Source organism: Phodopus roborovskii, unplaced genomic scaffold (assembly GCF_943737965.1).
Source record: "Phodopus roborovskii unplaced genomic scaffold, PHOROB, whole genome shotgun sequence".
Lineage (NCBI taxonomy): Eukaryota > Metazoa > Chordata > Mammalia > Rodentia > Cricetidae > Phodopus > Phodopus roborovskii.
In genome coordinates, this window is record NW_026126541.1 from 15,755,001 (window position 1) to 15,774,127 (window position 19,127).

Genomic DNA, 19,127 nt, shown 5'->3' on the forward strand with positions numbered 1-19,127 from the left:
TGTGTCTCATTACACACTCTCTTTTACTTGTGCTACTGACCTCTCCCTGAATGGAATTCTCTAAGTCTCTCCTAAAATGAAGTTTGATGATAAATTATCGATTTCTATTCTCCTTCAGCTTTATCTCAGCCACAGCTGTTAGGAGGACAAAATGCTCAGGCTGTGAAGCCGGTCGGATGCTCTGGGACATGGCCTCTTCCTGGTCCTCCATCACTCACGGCATCCCCAGACATCATGCAGCCTGGCTCTACCCCCCTGCCTGAGACTCCTAGACTACTCCCTCTGCCTCCAGTGGGACCAGCAGGTCCCAGCCCTCTGAGCTCCCTGCCCTCAGCCTCTCCTGCCAGTTTTCCTGTGGCTTACCCTCCTGGAGGGCCAGGGGCTCCGTGCTCCAGTATCCATCTGAGCACTGGCATCTTGACTCCTCCTCCAGGTCGGTCTTCTTTCCATGCTCCTTCTGGGGGGGTCACTGCCACCTGTCTTCCCGCTGCCACCGCTACTTTGGGAGTCTTTTCCTCCTAACCCTTTGTCAGCTAGGAGTATGAGTGATCTACAGAGGGAAGTATGGCCGAGCCTAACTAAAATAATTTCCCCAGCTTTTAGATTTAACATTTCCAAGGTCCTTGACCATGTCCCTAAAATCCCCCATTTCTTGTCCTTTAGGATCCCAGGATGCCTGGCAAGTTGCTCCAGCCACCCAGGAAAACCTCCAGAGGAGAAAGGTCATTGCATCTTTCCCTACCCAGTGATCCACTTTCTAGTTCTTTAAGAATTCAGCTCCTCCCTTCCAGTGTTTACTCTCCTCCAAGTTAGTGTGTCCCTCTCAGCAACCCCCTCTTTTCCTCCAGCACATAGCGCTCTGTTTTCCAGTTGCCTACTCACCATCCTGTTTCTTGTTCAAAATCAGAGCCTGTAGTGTCTCATGATTCACTCATACGCTTTTCCTTATCTCCTTAGTTGCCAGAGACATTTATGCCTCCGGCACCGATTACAACTCCAGTTATGTGCCTTGGCCCTGAGCCCGCACAGGCCCTGCTGCCCCAGCCCCAGGCCTCCAGTGTGGGCTGGTCTCCTCCCAGAGCCCCAGGAGAACGCTGCCTGCAGGTGAGGAGAACAGGAATGGTGAGTCCTCTCCCCTGAGACGCCTCCCAGCCTTACTTGGGCAAGAAAAGCGAGATCATAGAAACCAGATTACTTGGCCCTGAGCTGAGGGTGTTCTTCCTGCGGAGAAGGGGAAGGGGCTCTGAGCTCTGCGTGACCTTGAGTCACTGGTGATTAAGCCTAGGGGAGTTTCGAGAACAGCTTGCCTTTGGTTCTTCCTCACTATCCCCGAATTGCCAACTCCAGCAACCACCTCCTGAGAAGAAGGAGCTGCCCCCAGAGCACCAGTGCATGAAGAGCAGCTTTGAGGCACTTCTGGGGCGTTGTTCCCTGTCTGCCACTGACCTAGTAAGTCTGAGCCTTCCCGTGGCGCCTCCTGGCCACGCTGTGGCGCCTCCTGGCCACGCTGGCCTCAGATGGAGACCAGTTCCCTTCCTGTCCGGGGCATATTGGCTCTATCTGGTACTTTGATAGCCAAATGGAATAGGGGAGGGCCAGGAGTCTGCCCTGAGTCCCACGTCTCAATAGCAGGACCACAGAGCATGGGGATTTTCCACAGCACGGCTGTTAGAAAATGGGTGGAGTTGGCAGAGAAAAACAAACTGCCATCCACTCACTAGCTGCGTCACCAGAGCAAGCCTCTTGCCATCTTTGGGTCTCTGTGGAATGAAGGAAATAGCACGGAGCCATCTTAGCTGTTATAGCTCATAGCACTGTATAGGATGAACCTTGGGGGTGGGGTCAGCATCCACTGTTCTCCCCACAGAAAACAAAAAGGAAGCTGGACGAGGCAACCCAGCGCCTAGAAGGTCTATATGAAAAGCTCTGTGAGGGGACAGTAAGTACCTGGCTGGCTTCCTCTGCCTGGTGGGTCTCCCAGTGTCCCTTCTGCCCACGAGTCTCAGAGCCATCTTCCTGAACTTGGGTCTGGGTCTCGAGTCCTCTTACCCTTTTTCTATGCTGTCCCAGTTGGGGCTGGGCTGGGCTCATCTGATCTCAGGGTCAATCCCTCCACAGCTCTCACCCCACGTCCTGGCTGGGCTCCACGAAGTTGCCCGATGTGTGGATGCAGGCAGCTTTGAGCAGGGCCTTGCAGTGCATGCCCAGGTGGCGGGCTGTAGCAGCTTCAGCGAGGTGTCCAGCTTCATGCCCGCCCTGAAGGCTGTCCTCACCATCGCACACAAGCTGCAGGGCTAAGCCAGGCAGCCGGAAGGGAGAGTCTTTCAACAGACTGTTCATTTCTCCCAGTCCTCTACCCTTGCTGCCAGGTATACGATGCTGGGGGCTTGGTTCCACACCAGCTGAGTGCCTGTTTCTTAACCCTTTATGCCTGACCCCTGGCCTTCCCCAGGTGCTTTCAGCCTGGGAGGTAAAGCATAGAGTAGGCTCTTACTTTCCCTAATGTGGCAGTCCAATTGGGCCTGCACAGAATGTCTTACAGGGGATGTTCTGTTCAGATGGCTCCCGAGAGGGTAAACAGTGTCATTAGTTCAGTCTGCCTCCGCAACCACCCATCCTATAGGTCTTTTTATCCTTTCGCTTCTGGAGTTTGAGTCTCTGTACTTCCCCTCGGCCTCTGTCTTTGTATTTTAAGGTCCACATTTATTATAACCCCAGAGATCTGGAGAGAACAACATGTCGTGGGCATGAGAATTGAGTGTGGGTGTTGAGTAAAGTCAAGAGAGGAAACTGGCCCTTTAAACATGGAACCTCTCCTGTGTTAGCGTTACTCAGGGTGGGCTGTGTTAGGTGGGAGAGGTGAAGCACCTTTTGTTTAGACTATGAGGTAGAAGCCTGTGGAGCTGCAGTTCTCAGCCTGCGCCTCATGACCCCTTTGGGGGTCTAATGACCCTTTCACAGGACTGCCTAAGACCACGGGAGAACACAGATCTTTATATTACAGTCACAACAGCAGCAAAATTACAGTTATGAAGTAGCAAGGGGATACTGTTATGGTTGGGGTCACACGGAGGAACTGTATTAGGAAGGTTGAGACTCCTGCTGCAAAGAGTGACCTTTGACACTACCTAGGCCTGAGCCTGCCCAAGGCCTTAAACCATCCCAGTCTGTGACTTTTAAGCCCGATTCTGGAATCAGAGCCGGGCTTCTCAAAGGATCCAGGGCCCTCTTCCCCTCAGCTACCTTCTGTCTGCCTTCTCTGTCACATTTTCATGCTGACCTCTCAACAGGGCAATAAAGTGATCTGTTTTCCAGAGTCCTTTCCCAATCCTTGTCTCCTCCGGGTCCTGTTTTGCGGCTGCTTCCCTTTCAAGAGCAGGGAGGCCTTGCTTCCTGCGCAATGTAGGAAGGCAGCAGAGAGGTCTGGGGAGAGAAAAGAACTAAAATATTGAGGAAAAGAACTTTAAAAATTATGTATATGAGTGTTTAGCCTGCATGTCCGTCTGTGTACCATGTTTAGTGCTGGGTGCCTACAAAGGCCAGAAGAGGGCATCTGGTGTGTGCTGGGAATTGAACCCATGTCCTCTGGAGGAGCAGCCATCTCTCCAGCCCAAGGAAATGATTTTTTAAGTATAGTCCCATGGACTTGTGCTGCAGACCTTTTCTTGCAGTGTCTGTCTTGCAGTGCTTGGTGTGTGTGGGGTGTGTGTCTGTCTGTCTGTCTGTCCTTCTGTCTGTCTCCATCTGTGCCTGACAGTTAGCTGCAGGGTTTCCCCCACAGCACTTCAGGGCTGAGCTCAGCTGCACAAAGGGCCTGGGTGTGAAGCCAGGGTACCAGCTCTAACCCTGTTGTCGATCCCATCACGCCTGCAGGCTAGATGTGTGTGTTTGGGAGGGAGGGATTGCTAGGCAGTATTTGTTTGTAAAGCCACTTGCTCTTCAGATAATACGTGTGCTAACTTCTATTGATGAAGCAGTGTGAGCCCCAGCAAAGTCCTTTCCCAAAGTGTCTTTGAAGCCAGGAGCCCATTGAAGGGAAGAAAGGCCGGGAGAGGGGATTAGTTTGTTCAGCAGCTGTGAATTTCAGTGGGAGGTTGATGAACTCTGAAGTCTTTGTTTAAATTAAAGGGGGGAGAGAAAAAAAGCGGCTGCCGGAGCGAGAGCCCCACTTGGGGCCCTGAACTAACACAAGGAGAAGTCTGAGCTGCAGGGAGCTGTGTACTAACTGTGGAGACTTTTCCCAAACACTTTCGGAAAAGGTGTTGTGAGGGGAGAAGGGGGCGGAGTGGCGGATTAACAAGTGAGATGAAGTTTTCATTGACTCCGGCGGGGGTAGAAGGCTGTTTTAATGGCATTTTGTTCCCCTATTTTCTCTCCTTGAGCTCTTTAGAGATATTGTTTTGCTAAGACAGGCTTTCTTCCCTCTTCTTTCCAGTCTGAGGATTGCCTCTATGGGAGCCAACATAAATATTTCTCCTCCAGGAATGTGGGTTAATTAAAAGGAAACGAATGACTGGAAGCATCCAATCCAGACCGACAATAGGCGAGTGCCCCAGCTGCCCTCCCCTCCCACCACCACCCGCGCTACCAGCGTGCCAAGGACGACCCTTTCTCTCTTTGCACTGACCTGCTCCTAAGGCCAAGTGAGGCTGGGATTCTTTCAAAGGAAAGAAAGCCCTGCTTATGTGTAGGTTCACAGGCCAGGGACAGGAAGGAGACCGTGTTTTGCTCACCCCACCCAGTGTTCCAGTCACTTCTCAGGACCTCCCTCTACCTCCGTCCTCAAACTGAGACAGATGGGCCCCTCGAGAGCACACAAGAGGAAGGAAGGGGCCTGAGTGGCTCTGCCACCCCGCACTAACTTACAAGCCTGTCAGGGTTCTCACATTGGCTTAAATGTGTAGAGCAAAAGGTTTGACTAGCTGGCCTGAGAGGTGCCTACTTTTCAGTCAGCAGTTCTAGAGTTGTCTGCACAGCTGCCGTGTTTTAGAATAAGCCAAGACGCTGTGAACTGAGGGATGCTGATGTGTTTGCTGTTAGCTGTCTCCACTCCAGAATTCATTGCACGAACAGTGCATGAAGGCATAATGCACTGGGGGGGGGGCACATATCTCCTCTATAGAACTGGAATGAATTGGGTGTCAGTCATACCCACTCAGGGATACAAAGCAACCTGTGAAGGAAATGACAGCCCGTGTGTCCAGAGTCTGACTTTAAGGTCCTGAACTTTGAAGCACAGTGCTTCAACTTTATGCTGGGAGTCTGGAAAATACAGCTTTACTTCCCAACGTGGAAACTTTATATTTTCATCCGCGTTGCCATGTGCTCTTCTGCTCACTATTAAGTAACTGCTGGGCGAGACCGTGGGATTGACACATACTGTTGCTAGGTTAGGGAAAAGAAAGGATAATCTGGAAGACTAAGAAGTCTTAAATAAGAACTGAGGGAGGAAAAAAAAAAGCGGGGGCCTTTTACTGATAGAGCTAGAAGTGAAGAACCAAGAGAAGCATACCCTCCCCTAAAGGAGAGGAGAGACAGCCCCAGTTCAGTGTTGATAGAGCCAGAAGATGCATAGACTGGCCCACGTCAGAGGCAGGCAGTCTACTCTTCCAGGGCAGCCCCGGAGGCTTTGACGTTTGTTAGGACAAGGGAAATGAAGCAGAGTTGAAGAGCTGTGGGTGCCCACACCCAGGACTAGCCTAGGGCGGAGCCGCTATGGGGAAGGTCTGGGCTGAACTGGCTCTTCTGTTAGCAGATCCCCATTTCATAAACAAGTCCCTGCTGGACTGTCCTCTCTGTGAAAGAAACCTCAGGCTCAGAAGCAGCAAGCTCTTGGCTTCCAAGTGAATGCATTAGTGGAAGGTTTACGTGGGTGATTTACTAATCCTGGCAGATTAACCACCCGTCAAATCAAGCTAACTACTTAGGCCATCAGGGGAGGCTACAGGGAGATGGTACCCTGCCAAAGTGGGAGGGAGGAGAGAGCTTAGAGGTTACATTTCTACTCTGCCTTCCCCTCACCATCCCTGTGAGTTCAGGTTCTGAGGGGAGGGGGAGGAGTGCGTATCAGAGACAGAAATAAATTAAAAGGTCAAGGTCTGAACATCCTATTAGCAACAGTTTCATAGCAGGGGGATTACTTATGGAGAAAAGTATCCAATGTTCTGGGGCCTGCCTATTTAAGAACCAGGTGTGGAGACTGCACTTTTCCTTCCTACGCCCTGACTTAAGGCTCATAGGGTCAAAGCCCCTTTGGAGAAGGAGAGGAGGTATAGATAGATGGCTGCTGTGCTCAGGAATTATTGCCAGCCTGCCCACTGTGGACCTCAGCCTCTGCTAGATCTCTTGGGTGTGTCTAAAGTATCTTTGGTGTTTAGGAAGGTCACTGCTCAGCTGATAAAGTCCGCATCAGTGACTTGATGTCATGGCTGTGGTTTCTGGGGTTCCCTCTTCCCCCAAATTCAAAGGCTTTCTCGGTTCCAGTTCTTTTGTTTGTTTGTTTGTTTTTCCAGGACAAGTAGGTAAATGAGCAAAGTGTTAGATTCCTGAGGACTCAACATCAGGGGATCTAGGTCTAGACTGTAAGCCCTGGAGGCTCTGGCTCCCAGGAGGGCGGTGCAGCTGTCTTTACCTGAACCCTGCCTTCTGAGAGGGTTCTTTCCTTGGCCTGAATAGCCAGGTCCAGCATTAAGACAGCTGGAGTAGGGTAGGGTGAGGTGAAGAGAATCGCCTGATTTCGCCTTTTTCTCTGGAACAATTTTGTAGAATTTTACAACAGTTTTGAGACCTACGAGTGAGCTACGAAGACCATGCAGAGGAATCCGGGAAACAGTCTGAAAGTGGCACTCGGTGGAGAGACTGCTACCTCCCCCTGTCAGGATCGCTGGGCTAGGGAGTGCGAGGTCCCCATTCTGGGTCCCTCTATTTCCGGGGTCTCTAAACGAAGCCGAGGGCGAACAGGGAAGAAGGCAGGAGGAGACCCTTAGGGTTTCTTCCCAGGTTTGTGCGCAGCGCCTCTCGGCGGCCGCTCGGCGCGGCTGCAGAAGTACTTGGTGACCCGCCGGCGACACTGCTCGCAGCGGACCGCGCAGCACCAGTGAAACTTGCAGTTGCAGCTGGACACTGTCTCGGTGCGGCGCTCCTCCACCGCCAGCCCGCAGTCCCCGCACAGCCTGCGGCAGCTGCGGCGCTCCCAGCGGCCCAGGGCACGCCCGCGCCGCAGGCACTCTCGGCCCTCAGTGCCCAGCAGCCCCAGGGTCTTATTCTCCAGGCAGTAGTCTGGGGAGTCCTCTAGGTGCACCAGCTCGCGCGTGGAGATGGAGCGGAAGGTGTCGGCGATGGCGCCGCGGCCCGCCGCGCTGTTGCCCGCACCCTGCAGCAGGTCCACCTTGAGCGCCGCGTGATACTTCTCCTTCAGGTGTGCGCCTACCTCCCGGAACTCAGGCAGCTGCAGCCAGCAGGTCTGCGTGGTGCAGCTGCCAGACACGCCGTGGCACTTACACGTGCGTTTCATAGTGCCCTTGACCGCCTGGGGAGAGAGCTGCGCGTAAGGAGGAGTTGCAAAGCGCCTAGCTAGGGAGTGGCCAGTCGATTGGGTAGTCTGTTAAAAAAAAAAAACTCTGAAGGTGTTGAAGCTGGTAGTGGCTGGAGCCAGCTAACTAGCCAAGGGCTGTGGGACTCACCTTGCGGCCAGCCTCATTGTTGTGCAGATTCATGGCTGCCCGGGCATCCTGTCCTGTCTCCAGGGCGTCCACAAACTGCTTGGAAATCGCCTCTCCGAAGCCCACGTTGTCACTGCAGCCTCCCCAGAGCCAGCCTTGGCCTCCTGAAAAGGCAGGAGCAGGAAAAGCCTTTGAGTCCAAAACTTCTGGGCTCTTGTTTCTAATTGGGTGGGGTAAGTTGATGGGTGGAGGAGAGTCTGGGATGGGAAAGGCTTAAGGCTGGGTCAGTGCTCTGTTTCTGGATTGGTTCCTATCTTCATTTGTTTTTGCCACCTTTTCTGTCCTCCTTCAGCCCTAGCCAATCTCCTTCTCAGGCCTTCATGACATAACTAGTTGTCACATGGATTCTGCCTGCATGCTCCTCTGTAGGACGGTACACGTGGCTGGCGGGCAGACGGTTGAAGTCTAGGAAGGGACAAGAGTTCAGCCTTTGAGAGAGGAAGAGGAACCTGACAGAGGATGAGGAAGGCAGCAGTAAAGTGTGGGACGAGGGACAAACACAGGACAAGGACACAGGCAAAAGTCCCCTTGGGAAGGACCAATGATTGAGTCTACATACTAGCCCGTTATTATTGTGTTTAAGTTTAGGAGGTTTGGGGAGGAGAACAGGGCCTTAAACTCCATTTGGGCAGTTGTCACTGAATGTCTTCCAAACTCATGTTTGGAAGAATCCAGTTTTATTCCTCCAAGTTCCCACCACGCTTTTGTTGTGTTCCCCGCTTGCCTGCGTTCCTCATGCCCAAATTTCTACTCACCCAGTTGTCCATTTCGGGAGTCATCACAGCCACAGTTGTCAAAATCTCCAAGGCTGCAGTTTCTAGTCAGGGTGTACATGACTCCGGCAGAACTGATGGCGTGCACAAACGCAGTCTCCCGGTTAGCTGGGGGAGCCAAAGTCCCTCGAGGGTTAGAAGAAGAGGTTGCAGCCCAAAGAAATGCTAATGTGCTACTTTCCTCGAAGGCCTTCATCACATACAGCTCTATCCTGTCTCTCTTACTCCTTTCTGGGGTCCTGCTCTCAGTCCTGGCCTCCTTCCTTCCCCCCTTTTCAATCACACATTTTGTGAGTGATTAGCTAGACTGCTGATGACATGCTTATAAAAGAACCAAGGAAGAGGTGGAGATGACTCTGGAGGCAAAGACCCCACCCCATGCACTCCTGGAAAGTCTAAAGCAGTCTTAAAAAGCTCCCCCAATGGGCTGCCTTCTCACTATTATTTATCTTCTCTATGGTAACCTGGTCTCCAAGTTTCCCTGGGCTTAGCACCTCTCTCTAAGCTGAAGAAAGGAGAGACTAAGCAGTGTGAGGATTTATAGCCCTAACCTACCTCTTGGTATTGCTTGGATTGTGACCGAAACCTTTGGCCAACTGGAGATGAGGCAGAGGGTATTAAGCAGAGAGAGAGAGAGGGAGAGAGAGAGAGAGAGAGAGAGAGAGAGAGGAGAAGATCTCAGAAGAGAGCAATGTCCTGAACAAAGAGATTGGATGAAAATTAAGGATGTAGAGGAGGAGGAGGGGGCCCAAGCTATGACCAGGGTTCCTGGAAGAGAGGTCAAGGCTTTCCTTACCACTACGAAGTCCACCATGGCTGGACAGCTGCAAAGCTCTCTCAGGGCAATTCCAGCGGTCCCAAGCAAACTGGTATTTACATTCTTCAATACCGCTCTGGGCGCCAGCTGCCACACTGCTAGAGTAGACGAGGTAAGCCTACAGGAACATGGGCTCAAAATTTAGCCTCAGCATAGGAGCCTTTTGTCCCAAGCAACTCTCTTACACCCTACTTTCCCAGCTTTCTAAATATGCTTCCTCATTTAATAGTGCCAGTGTCCCTGTGGACAGGGACCACCGTGTAGGTCAAGAAACCAAGGCTGGGAGAGAAGTCCTTTGCTCAGAGCCTCACAGTCAGCAGACAGCAACAGGAGGGGTGAAATTTGGTTTCTATCAAACCCTGGTTCCCACCAGTCTTTACTTGTACTAAACCATCTCTCCAAAAATGAGCCCCATTCACATAATTGTTGAAGTTTCGGGTATTCGGGTATTTGTACCCCACTATCAGCTAAGGATTGGTATTTGGGGAATACCTTCCCTGCCCGGTAGAGGCCATGTAGTGCAGTTCCTGAACCTTAGAAGGGACACTGCAGTTGTTAAAGATGATGGCTTTTCTGGCTCTAGAGATTCCAGCCATAAATTCAGTAACAATACAACCAAGTTCTCATCCGAGTTCTGACAGTTTGCTGAGTGGCTTTGGGCAGGTCCCCATCTGTGCTGTACACCACAGTATAATGGGAGTTGTAGATGTAACGAAACCACCATGTGTTAGCTTCAACCAACAAGTTAAGACTAGTGACACCGAGTTCATCAAAGACCTCCTTACCTTTGGGCCGGTCATCAGGAAGTTGTTCACTGACCTAGAAGAAAGGGAAAGCACAGTGGAGAGACACCAGTTTCTTTCTGCCTCCAAGAGTCATAGAGATCATTTCCACAATATCATTGAGAGAAGGAAAGGGAAATTAGCTTTCATAAGAGACGTTATTACACCTTGTCACAAGGCTAATAAAGATGACCGGCTCAGGACCAGTGAGATGGCTCAGTAGGTAAACGTGCCTGCTGCCAAGCCTGACAACTTGAGTTCGATCCTGGGAACCCACGTGGGAGAACAGTTTCTGCAAGGATTTTCTGACCCCCACTCATGTGCTACAGCATGTATGCTGGCTTCAACAATGTGTACACAGAATAAATAAATATTAAAATAATTTAAAAGTTTAAAAAGATAGCCCACTAGGTTAGAAATATTAATCAAAAGTAGTATATTCATTCAGATTGAACAAAGATTTCTTTTTATTTCAAGTGTGTGTGAGCGCTTGCCTCTGTGTATATATGCTCTGTGTGGTATGCACGCCACACCACATACCAAAGAGGCTGTCAGATCCCCTAGAACTGGAGTTACAGGTGGTTGGGAGCCACCATGTGGGTGCAGGGAACTGAACCCAGGTCCTCCGTAGGAGCAGCCAGTGCTCTTAACCACTGAGCCATCTCTCCAGCCTCATTTCTCCAGATTTTTAAGGTCAGTTATCATTTCCAACACCTAAAATGTAAGGTTACAGTCTCTAATACCATAAAAATGGAAATAACGTTTGATTACTGTTTTGTCACAGGCTGGGGACAGAGCTAGCACTAACTCACAGTGAGGTACCAGACACTACTCACTGTTTCATATGTAGCCCTTTTAAATCATTTAGGTCCCAAACATTTTTATCTCTGTTTTGTCCACGGGACCTAAGCACACATTCAGGCTCACCCAGCTAAGAAGTGAGGAATTGAGTCTGACCCCGTTTTATCTGACTTCACTGGATTGTAGACAGGTGCCTGTCTGGTTAGGAAGAGTAAACAGTGGGATTATCTGTCTAGGGTTTCAATAATTGAATCCCAAAATAAAGCTGAATCAACTCCGTCTCTACTGAACAACTAAGTGGCTTTGATCTTAGGTCTTTATCTCTGAGAAATGGAGACTTTTAAACTTAGAAATTTATATGTGTGTGTGTGTGTGTGTGTGTGTATGAACTTGTGAGTGTGAAAGTTAAAACTAAAAACTACCCTTTGTTGGATTTGATGGTGCACACGAGTAACCCTAGCACTGGGGTGGGGGAGGGGGAGAGGCACATGGCAGGAGTTCAAGGCCAGCCCCATCTGCATAGCTAGTTCCAAACCAGGCTAGACTACTTGAGACTCTGTCTCAAACTAACAAAACAAGCAAATAAAAACCCCATAGCCTTACTTATCATATACAAGGCCACTGAGTCAAGCCTTAACACTGCAACAATAAAAGTCCTTACAATAGCAACAAAAAATCACCAAGTACTGAAAAAACCCAAAACCCCAAACTGTTACATCCACACCGTGGAATAGAAAGAACAAACTATCAATAAACACAATTACTTGGATGATCTTCAAGGAGATTAGATTAAAATCAATCCCAGGCTGGAGTGATAGCTTAGCCATGTGTGTGATTGCAGAGAGAGATAGCATCCCCAGAGTAAGCTGACTAGCCAACTAGCTGAATCCATGAACTCTGGGTTCAGCGAGAGACCCTGTCTCTCTCACTGTATGAAATGGAGAGCAGTTAAGGAGACACCTGATGTCATCCTCTGACCTTTATATGCATAGGCATTACTACACAGATGAACATACATATACACGTGCACACACACACCACACATACCCACCCCCAACAAGTTAATTTCAAAAGAATGTGTTCTTCTGGGTCTGGTCCTATAATTGTTACTATTTGAGAGGCTGAGGCAGGAGGATCACAGGTTAAAGGTGTGCGAGAGCTACAGAGCAAGTTCAAGCCCAGAGTGGTCAATTTATGAGATTTTTTTTCTCATGTAAAAAAGAGAAGGTTGCAGATATAATTTAAATACTCACCAAACATGTGCAATCCTCAGTAGCACAAAAGGGGGATATCTATGTAACAATACTGAAACAATTTGATTATAGAGCTAAAAACAGAGTAGTGTAGATAATAACAGGTTAGTTATTTTCCAGGAGTTTGGAATGGGAAGATGGATTCGGCTATTAAGAGTCATGAGCCTTAATGATAGTGTCTTAACCAGGGTCACGGTTACACAAGGGTACAAGCATGGCAAATTTGCATCAGAATCTCTCTCTGTCTCTGTCTCTGTCTCACACACACACACACACACAAATATATAAGAGCCTAGGGGTGTGGTAAATTGGTGTCTGAATAAGCTCTAGGGTTACTCTATAATAATTGTAAGATGGGGGAAATTTGTGGACAGTGTACAGAAACTTCCTGAAATTTCTTCGTAATTTTTGAAAATTTATAGTTATATAAAAATATAAAGTTAAACACATATATGACCTGAAGTCTTCGAGTTTTGGAGAATGACTTCAAAACAGCTATTTCATATCAGTCAAATATATACTATCTATTAACTTTTAGTCATAGGCAAGTAACATGGGAATCCTTGGACTGTACCCCAAAGGCTTTATAATTCTGAAGGCTGAAAGGGTGGTAAACATCAGAAAGGAAATCAGAAACAAAATAGATAAAGCCATTCTCTTATTGGTGGCCAATGGGCTTGGTGAACTCTCCACATGAAGCACAACATCCAAAATGTGGGTAGTTTTGGAGAAACAATATTAGCCGATTGTAAGGCTATCATATGAAAAGATGGAAATTTTGAAAGAAGAAAAAAGAGCATAGAAAACCACAAATCTGCAGAATTGAACAAAAGGATGGCCAGTCTATTAGAGCTTGGCAGACAACTAAGTCAACTAAAACAAAGCTTATGCTCTGCTGAGGGATCTGTACCAAAGAGCTCACAGACATTCAAGATGATTTCAAAGAGCTCACAGTTGTCAAAGTCATTTTGGTTCAGAGCTAAATTTCTGCTCTTGAAGTCTGGTTCCAGAGATATCAGGAAGAGCGAGGCACTCACTAGAAGGAGCATTCTTTACATCCAGAAAAGCTTGCAAGCTAGACCTTACCAGACCAGACAGAATAGTTACCATTTCACAGAACAGATATTACTGGGAAAGAAGACATAATGAAACAAAAAACATGGCTGACAAAGGACAATGCTTTGCCAGGACTGAGCCTGGGTCAAGATTCTCTCCATGAAAGAATCTAAGTTAGGAAAACATGATGGGAGATGTCATTCTGTAAATATGTTTCTCTTATTGGTTAATGAATAAAACACTGTTTGGCCAATGAGGCAGAATGATAGGTGGGACTAGGAGACAAGGAGGATTCTGGGAAGTGTAGGCAGAGTAGCAGGATCCCAGGAGGAGAGGACTTTAGTCAGGTGTTCTCTGGAAGGTAAGACCACGTAGAAATACTTAGATGAATAGAAATCGGTTAATAATCAAGACAGAGCTAGTCAATAAGAAGCCTAAGCCAATGGCCAACAGTTTCATAATTAATATTAAGTCTCTGAGTATTCATTTGGGGCTGATGTGGTTGTGGGACCAGGCTGGTGGGTAAGAGTTTTCATAACAAAAACGGGCAAGGACGGGATGGAGGACTTGGAGTATTTTTCCTCCTAGAGAGCCTATGGTAAGAAGATAGTGTAACATGCTTGCCAGCTGAGCCAATTAAAGGGACGGGTTTAGCTGAACACCTACCTGCCTTGGCATAGACTTAGTGGACATCCCATGCTTATGTTGTTATTTGTAAATACACTTGGCCTATGTGACTGCTTCACTTGTATGCAAAATATCCAACATAAAGAAAAGACACTGTGTCCTCGTGGTGAACGCCAAAGCAGGGTAGGATTCGCTTTGGTTAATGAGAGTGGTGTGATGTCCTTTGAACCAGTAAAACAAAGATTGCAGAAGCTGTAGTGGATGAGTGCTGTGTCGAGATGGAAAGGATGAAGAAGGAAGGCATGTAAGTGTTTTATGGGCTAGGTGCTGTCTGTAGACAAGTCACATGACTGAAGGGAAGGCATCCCCACAAACATGGACTGTATTTAGTAGATGGTCGCTTCTCTATGGGTGGCTCATGATGTATACTCTCAGGTGGAGGTGCACCTTCCCATTCCCCAGGAAATACACAGTTACTGCTGCAGATGCCCACACTGAGTACCACTCAAAGGAGTCTTTATCTTCCTGCACTTACCCAACTATTTTCAGACCTTTTTGCCCAATCGCCAGACTTGTACATTCAACTACATCCTTGAGTTGGTAGGCGCCCAGCTTACCTTGCCTCGGGATGAACTCTTGATCTGCCCTCACCTTAACCTTCTCTATCAGAACGGGAAAGTCCCTCCTTGCTCAGATAAGAGACTCTTTTCTTCTTAATCTGTATTCAATATTTCCTCAAATCTTGTTGACTGCAGCTCATAATGTAACCAGTTTTCCACATCTCCCCTGGTCCCACCCTGGTTCAAACCATCACCATCTTTTGTCTGGGTTATTGGGAAAGCCTGTTAATTAGTTGGCTATGGTGTTGTACACGAGCAATCCCAGCACTGGGGAGGGCGCATCTGGAAGGTTTTAAGATTAAGCTTATAGGAAAAGCTCCTTAAATTCAGCTCCTTAAATTCGGCTTCCTAAGTACAGGGATAACAGTTGTCTCACTGTTTAGCCCAGGCTAGCCTTGGTTTCCTTTTGCTGCCTTGTTTCTGATCACAAGTGTGGCTTGCCTGTGGTCTCTGACGCCCGCCAGCTCCTCATACACTACTTTGGACATAGGGAGTGTTCTGTACACATGCGTTGACTCAAAGGGTCTGGAAAGGAAAGGTAATGAAGGGCGCCTTCGAGCCAATGGGAAATTTGAGAAGAAGGAGGGTTACCGGAAGATTTGTGGGGAAGAGACAGAGAGGAACCCACAGACTGCAAACCCAGGGGCTCCTTTTTCATTCTTTCTAAAACCTTGGCATACTCAGCCCCAAAAGCACCCCCCCCAACAGACCTACAAACCTAGAATCGTGCCTGACCCAGATCTTGGCTTTTTATACTGGGATGCTGTTTTCAGGACGTTCACAGGCAGCACTTACTCTTTTAACTAAAATGTTCGACATAGAAAAGTTTTGGGGGATACAAGGGAGAAGTCTGGGGCAAGCAGTGCTCCCCCTTATTTGTTAATTGAGCAGCTGCTCATACAGCAAGGATGAAAGCCAGGGGCACTGAGCAAATCACATAGTGGTTGGTGTAGATGCATCCATAGCACCAGTGTGTGCCACGGATAACCACCATTGTTTACGGTAATTACGAATGGGGCAAGCAGTTTGCATGAGTAGCTGTAGTTTTTTTTATATTGACAAGTATATATTTTATTGTTTCTTCTCCTCTTGTTATTCTTATATATGTTATATAATCTATATACATATATGTGTGTGTATAACGCATGATATCACAGTCCCAGGGATGGTGGCACACTCCTTTAATCCCAGCACTTGGGAGACAATGACAGGTAGATCTCTGAGTTTGAGGCCAGCTTGACCTACACAGTGAGTCCTAGCCAGGATTCCATAATGGGATCCTGTCCCAGGAAAGTATGATGTCGCATAAAATGCAGTTCGTGTCACATATTGACAGCTAATATCACCAGATATGTCAGGGTAGTCATACTTTATCTGTAACATGTTACAGATTTTCTTAACAACCCAGCATAGTGTTTATGTTGTGCACAGCAAATCCTTTGTCAGTATTTTAATACTTGAAGCTCATGCAATTGCCACAACAGTTATAGAAAATAGAGTAAGTCTATTCTCCACTTCACAGATACACAAACTGCATCGAGGTATGTCAAGGCAATATACCACACTGGTTCGGGGGTGGGTCTGGAACCTGTGCTGTCTCATTCTAGCACAGTGATTCTCAACCTTCCTAATGCTGCGACCCTTTAATACAGTTCCTCATGCTGTGGTGACCCCAACCATAAAATTATCTTGTTGCCACTTCATAACTGTAATTATGCTTCTATTATGAATTATAATGTAAATATCTGCTAGGCAACTCCTTTGAAAGGGTCATTTGACCCCCAAAGACTGCAACCCACAGGTTGAGAGCCTCTGTTCTAGGCCATGTACTGCTGAAGTGTGATTTGAATCTCCTCTGCTCCAGTCCCTGTGTAGAAGTCATGATGGATGTGACTGCGAAGTGTCAGCAACGTTGTGCTGAGTGACTGACGCCTGTGCTCAGGAAAGAAGCCCAGAGGATGGCCACTTTTTCTTTTGCTGATGCTCCAGCGCTCCATTCCAGAAGTTTCCATGCCCCAAAGGGCAAGGGTTCTGGGAACTACCAGATCCCCCCAAAGCTGATGCTGCCCACACTGGCTCTAGTGTAGACATCACAGACGTGAACAAGGGGTTGATGGGAGGAGATGTGCGGGTTATAAAGGAACTATACACTTTCTGCTCAGTTTTTCTCTATAAACATGAAACTGTTGTTTTAAAAACGTAGATTGGCTTCTTTTAAAGTAGGGACAAATGTCTTTATTCCCTGGAGTTTAATTTTCCTGTGTGGGCTTCTATATTGTCATTTCTGCAGAAGGAGGTGGTAAGGAGGTTTCAGCACAGTTCTTGTGAGTTTTGCTTGTTAGTGCTCCCTCTAGTTACCCTCCAAGCCCTTCATTGGACTGAGTGGCTGCTAAGAAAACCATGTGAGCACTTCATGCTGGATCCATTCAGTTCTTTCCCGTTAGGTCAAATGTATTTATAGTAAGCCCTCAATCTCTGGTTTTGATAAACCTATGCCTCAGTCCTAGGTGTGCCCAGATGTGCCTAATCTAAGCAGTACCCACCTCAGAGCCCATACAAAGGGCAGTCCTTTCAAAGAGTGGCATTCTTGCAGAGGAAAGGGGAACTCGGGGAATGCTGTGAAGGGAGCTGGTGTCTGCTGCTGCACTTCCTGGGCTCAGCCCTGGGGGACCACAGGAAACTGTGCACCAGGAGCAAGGCACCATCAGCCTTGGCACGTTCTACACGGACACTGGAGAACCACTGCGAGACTGGCAGTTTCCATTGACTTCAAAGTGGACCCTTGGGTACCTGGGACCCCCAGATTAGCATAATTCCTCAATAGATTCTAGCTCTGCCAATGTTCCCAGGTGCCTGAGCTGGCTCTGGTGACAGCATCTTTCCCAGATAGCCATGTGGTCTTACTGATGGGCTTGGACTTGCTCTGATCTCTTAGCATGACAAGGAGCTTGTAACTGGGCTGATTTCAGGCACCTGGCTCCCTCTCCCCTTTCTGTACCTACACCTACTCAGGAGGCCTCTCAGCCTCATTCTCCCCATGGGGAGCTTCCCTGGAGGCCACTGTGCCCGGCTGACTTCAAGTCCAGTGGATGCAGCTTAGAAATGAGGCCAGATCCCCTTTGCTCTGTCCCCATTCAAGTTTTTCAAAGACAAAGGTTTTTGTGTGAATTTCTAGAATGTTATGTTTTATATCCAATATCCAGAACTTTCATCCTAACCCCCTCTGCCCCACTTTGGTCCTGCCTCCCTTTGATTTCCTTATAGAACTTTGACATCTTTAGCTTCTGCCTCATCTTTTAGCACCTCTTAACATTCACAAAAAGTCTGGAGGTCATGAGACTCCCATGGTCTCTCTTGGTTCAGGCTGTTTAAGTTGGGTGGCAGGCTAGAGGCAGGGGCTATGCTGGTGAGTGTGGATTATACTTCTCACCCAGAGATGCACAGGGAACAGGGCTGGAGACCCCAGAGCTGGAAGCTGCCTCCCTCACAACTTTCTCTCTGAAGGGAGTTCACATCGTGCCTGGGGCTGGAGAAAGCTGAGCTGTCAAGCCCTTCTGGGATCTTCCCCAATGGTTCTCTGTATTCCAGAGCATACCTATACAAGCACACACAATTACACAGACAAGGGGCTCACTGATAACTGTGGAACTGGATTCCAGAGTTCCAGCAGGTTCTTTCACAGCCCTCTGACATTTAAACTGGGAGCTCCCCCACTACACAAGGAGTTGAAAAAGTAAAAGGTTTTCACAGATCATTTGGGTGACTAATTCTTACACACTGTAAACTATAAAGTATGGAAACGACCCTATTATAGCTGGGGGAAAGGAATGGAAAGGAGAAGGCACGGATGTATCTGATGTCTTATAGGGAAGAAAGATATTCTCAAATGTGTCAAAAAGAGAAAAATAAAATTGTAAGGAAACTGGAGATATAGCTCAGTGATGGGGTACAAGGAAAGCCCTAGCTTGCATCCCCTTCACTGGATGGGGAGCAGGGAAGGAGGCAGGGGTGAGGGGAGCTACTATGGACAAGATCCTGTTCCGGGGTACGGGACACAAGCCTGCATTCAGAGAACGGAGTTTTTAACCAGAAAAGGCAGCGCGTGTGGACTGGGGAGAGGAGTGGCCACCAGAGGAGAAAGCAGACAGAATCTGGCGGGTACTGTGGCCAAAGGAAGGGTCTGTGGTCGTCAAGATGGCTTTAAAGGCCATCAGAAGTTCACGGCTTTGGGTCTACAACTTAAGTCTAAATCATACTTTTAGGAATGTGAATTTTCTATACAATACTGAAACATTATATACGAAAGTTAGTCTGACAAGCTAGTTGACTGAAACAGAATGTTAAGCAGGAGTGTCCATTTCAATGGCCATTCTTATGTTAAAAATGCCTTAAAATGCCAGTTCAAACCCAGCCCTTGCCAAATTATAGGCAGAGGCCAATGACCCGTGCCTTTGGGACAGCTTCAAGCCATGAAACTCTGCCAAGCAGGTGCAGTAGGGTTTCTTTCTTCCCCCTCCCCCTGACCTAGGAAATAACTAGTTTCCAAGAGTAGTCTTTTCCCTGCTAAGGGACGTGCCATTAGTTCAGGGGACCTTACAGCGCACCATGGCTGTCCTTAGCCCCCATTTCCAGCCTCCTTTGTGTATTGCAGCAAGCTCTGCCAAGAAAGCCAAAAGC

At 48.1% G+C, this 19,127-nt stretch overlaps 2 protein-coding genes across 2 annotated transcripts in view; one reads left to right on the top strand and one right to left on the bottom strand.

Moving 5' to 3' along the window:
• Sec31b (SEC31 homolog B, COPII coat complex component) overlaps window positions 1-3,328 on the top strand; it is a 28,359-nt gene extending 25,031 nt beyond the window's left edge. Inside the window, exons 20-25 of the mRNA XM_051199810.1 lie at window positions 119-433; window positions 664-722; window positions 958-1,104; window positions 1,339-1,449; window positions 1,868-1,939; window positions 2,119-3,328. Of these exons, the coding sequence (XP_051055767.1) occupies window positions 119-433; window positions 664-722; window positions 958-1,104; window positions 1,339-1,449; window positions 1,868-1,939; window positions 2,119-2,298 (884 nt within the window). The 3' untranslated portion in view covers window positions 2,299-3,328. The remainder of the gene's footprint in view (window positions 1-118; window positions 434-663; window positions 723-957; window positions 1,105-1,338; window positions 1,450-1,867; window positions 1,940-2,118) is intronic.
• Window positions 3,329-6,757: 3,429 nt separating this feature from the next.
• Wnt8b (Wnt family member 8B) overlaps window positions 6,758-19,127 on the bottom strand; it is a 41,745-nt gene continuing 29,375 nt past the window's right edge. Inside the window, exons 2-6 of the mRNA XM_051200029.1 lie at window positions 9,951-10,130; window positions 9,291-9,429; window positions 8,477-8,602; window positions 7,683-7,825; window positions 6,758-7,528 (exon numbers count right to left, since the gene is read on the bottom strand). Coding sequence (XP_051055986.1) covers window positions 6,983-7,528; window positions 7,683-7,825; window positions 8,477-8,602; window positions 9,291-9,429; window positions 9,951-10,130 — 1,134 coding nt within the window. The 3' untranslated portion in view covers window positions 6,758-6,982. The remainder of the gene's footprint in view (window positions 7,529-7,682; window positions 7,826-8,476; window positions 8,603-9,290; window positions 9,430-9,950; window positions 10,131-19,127) is intronic.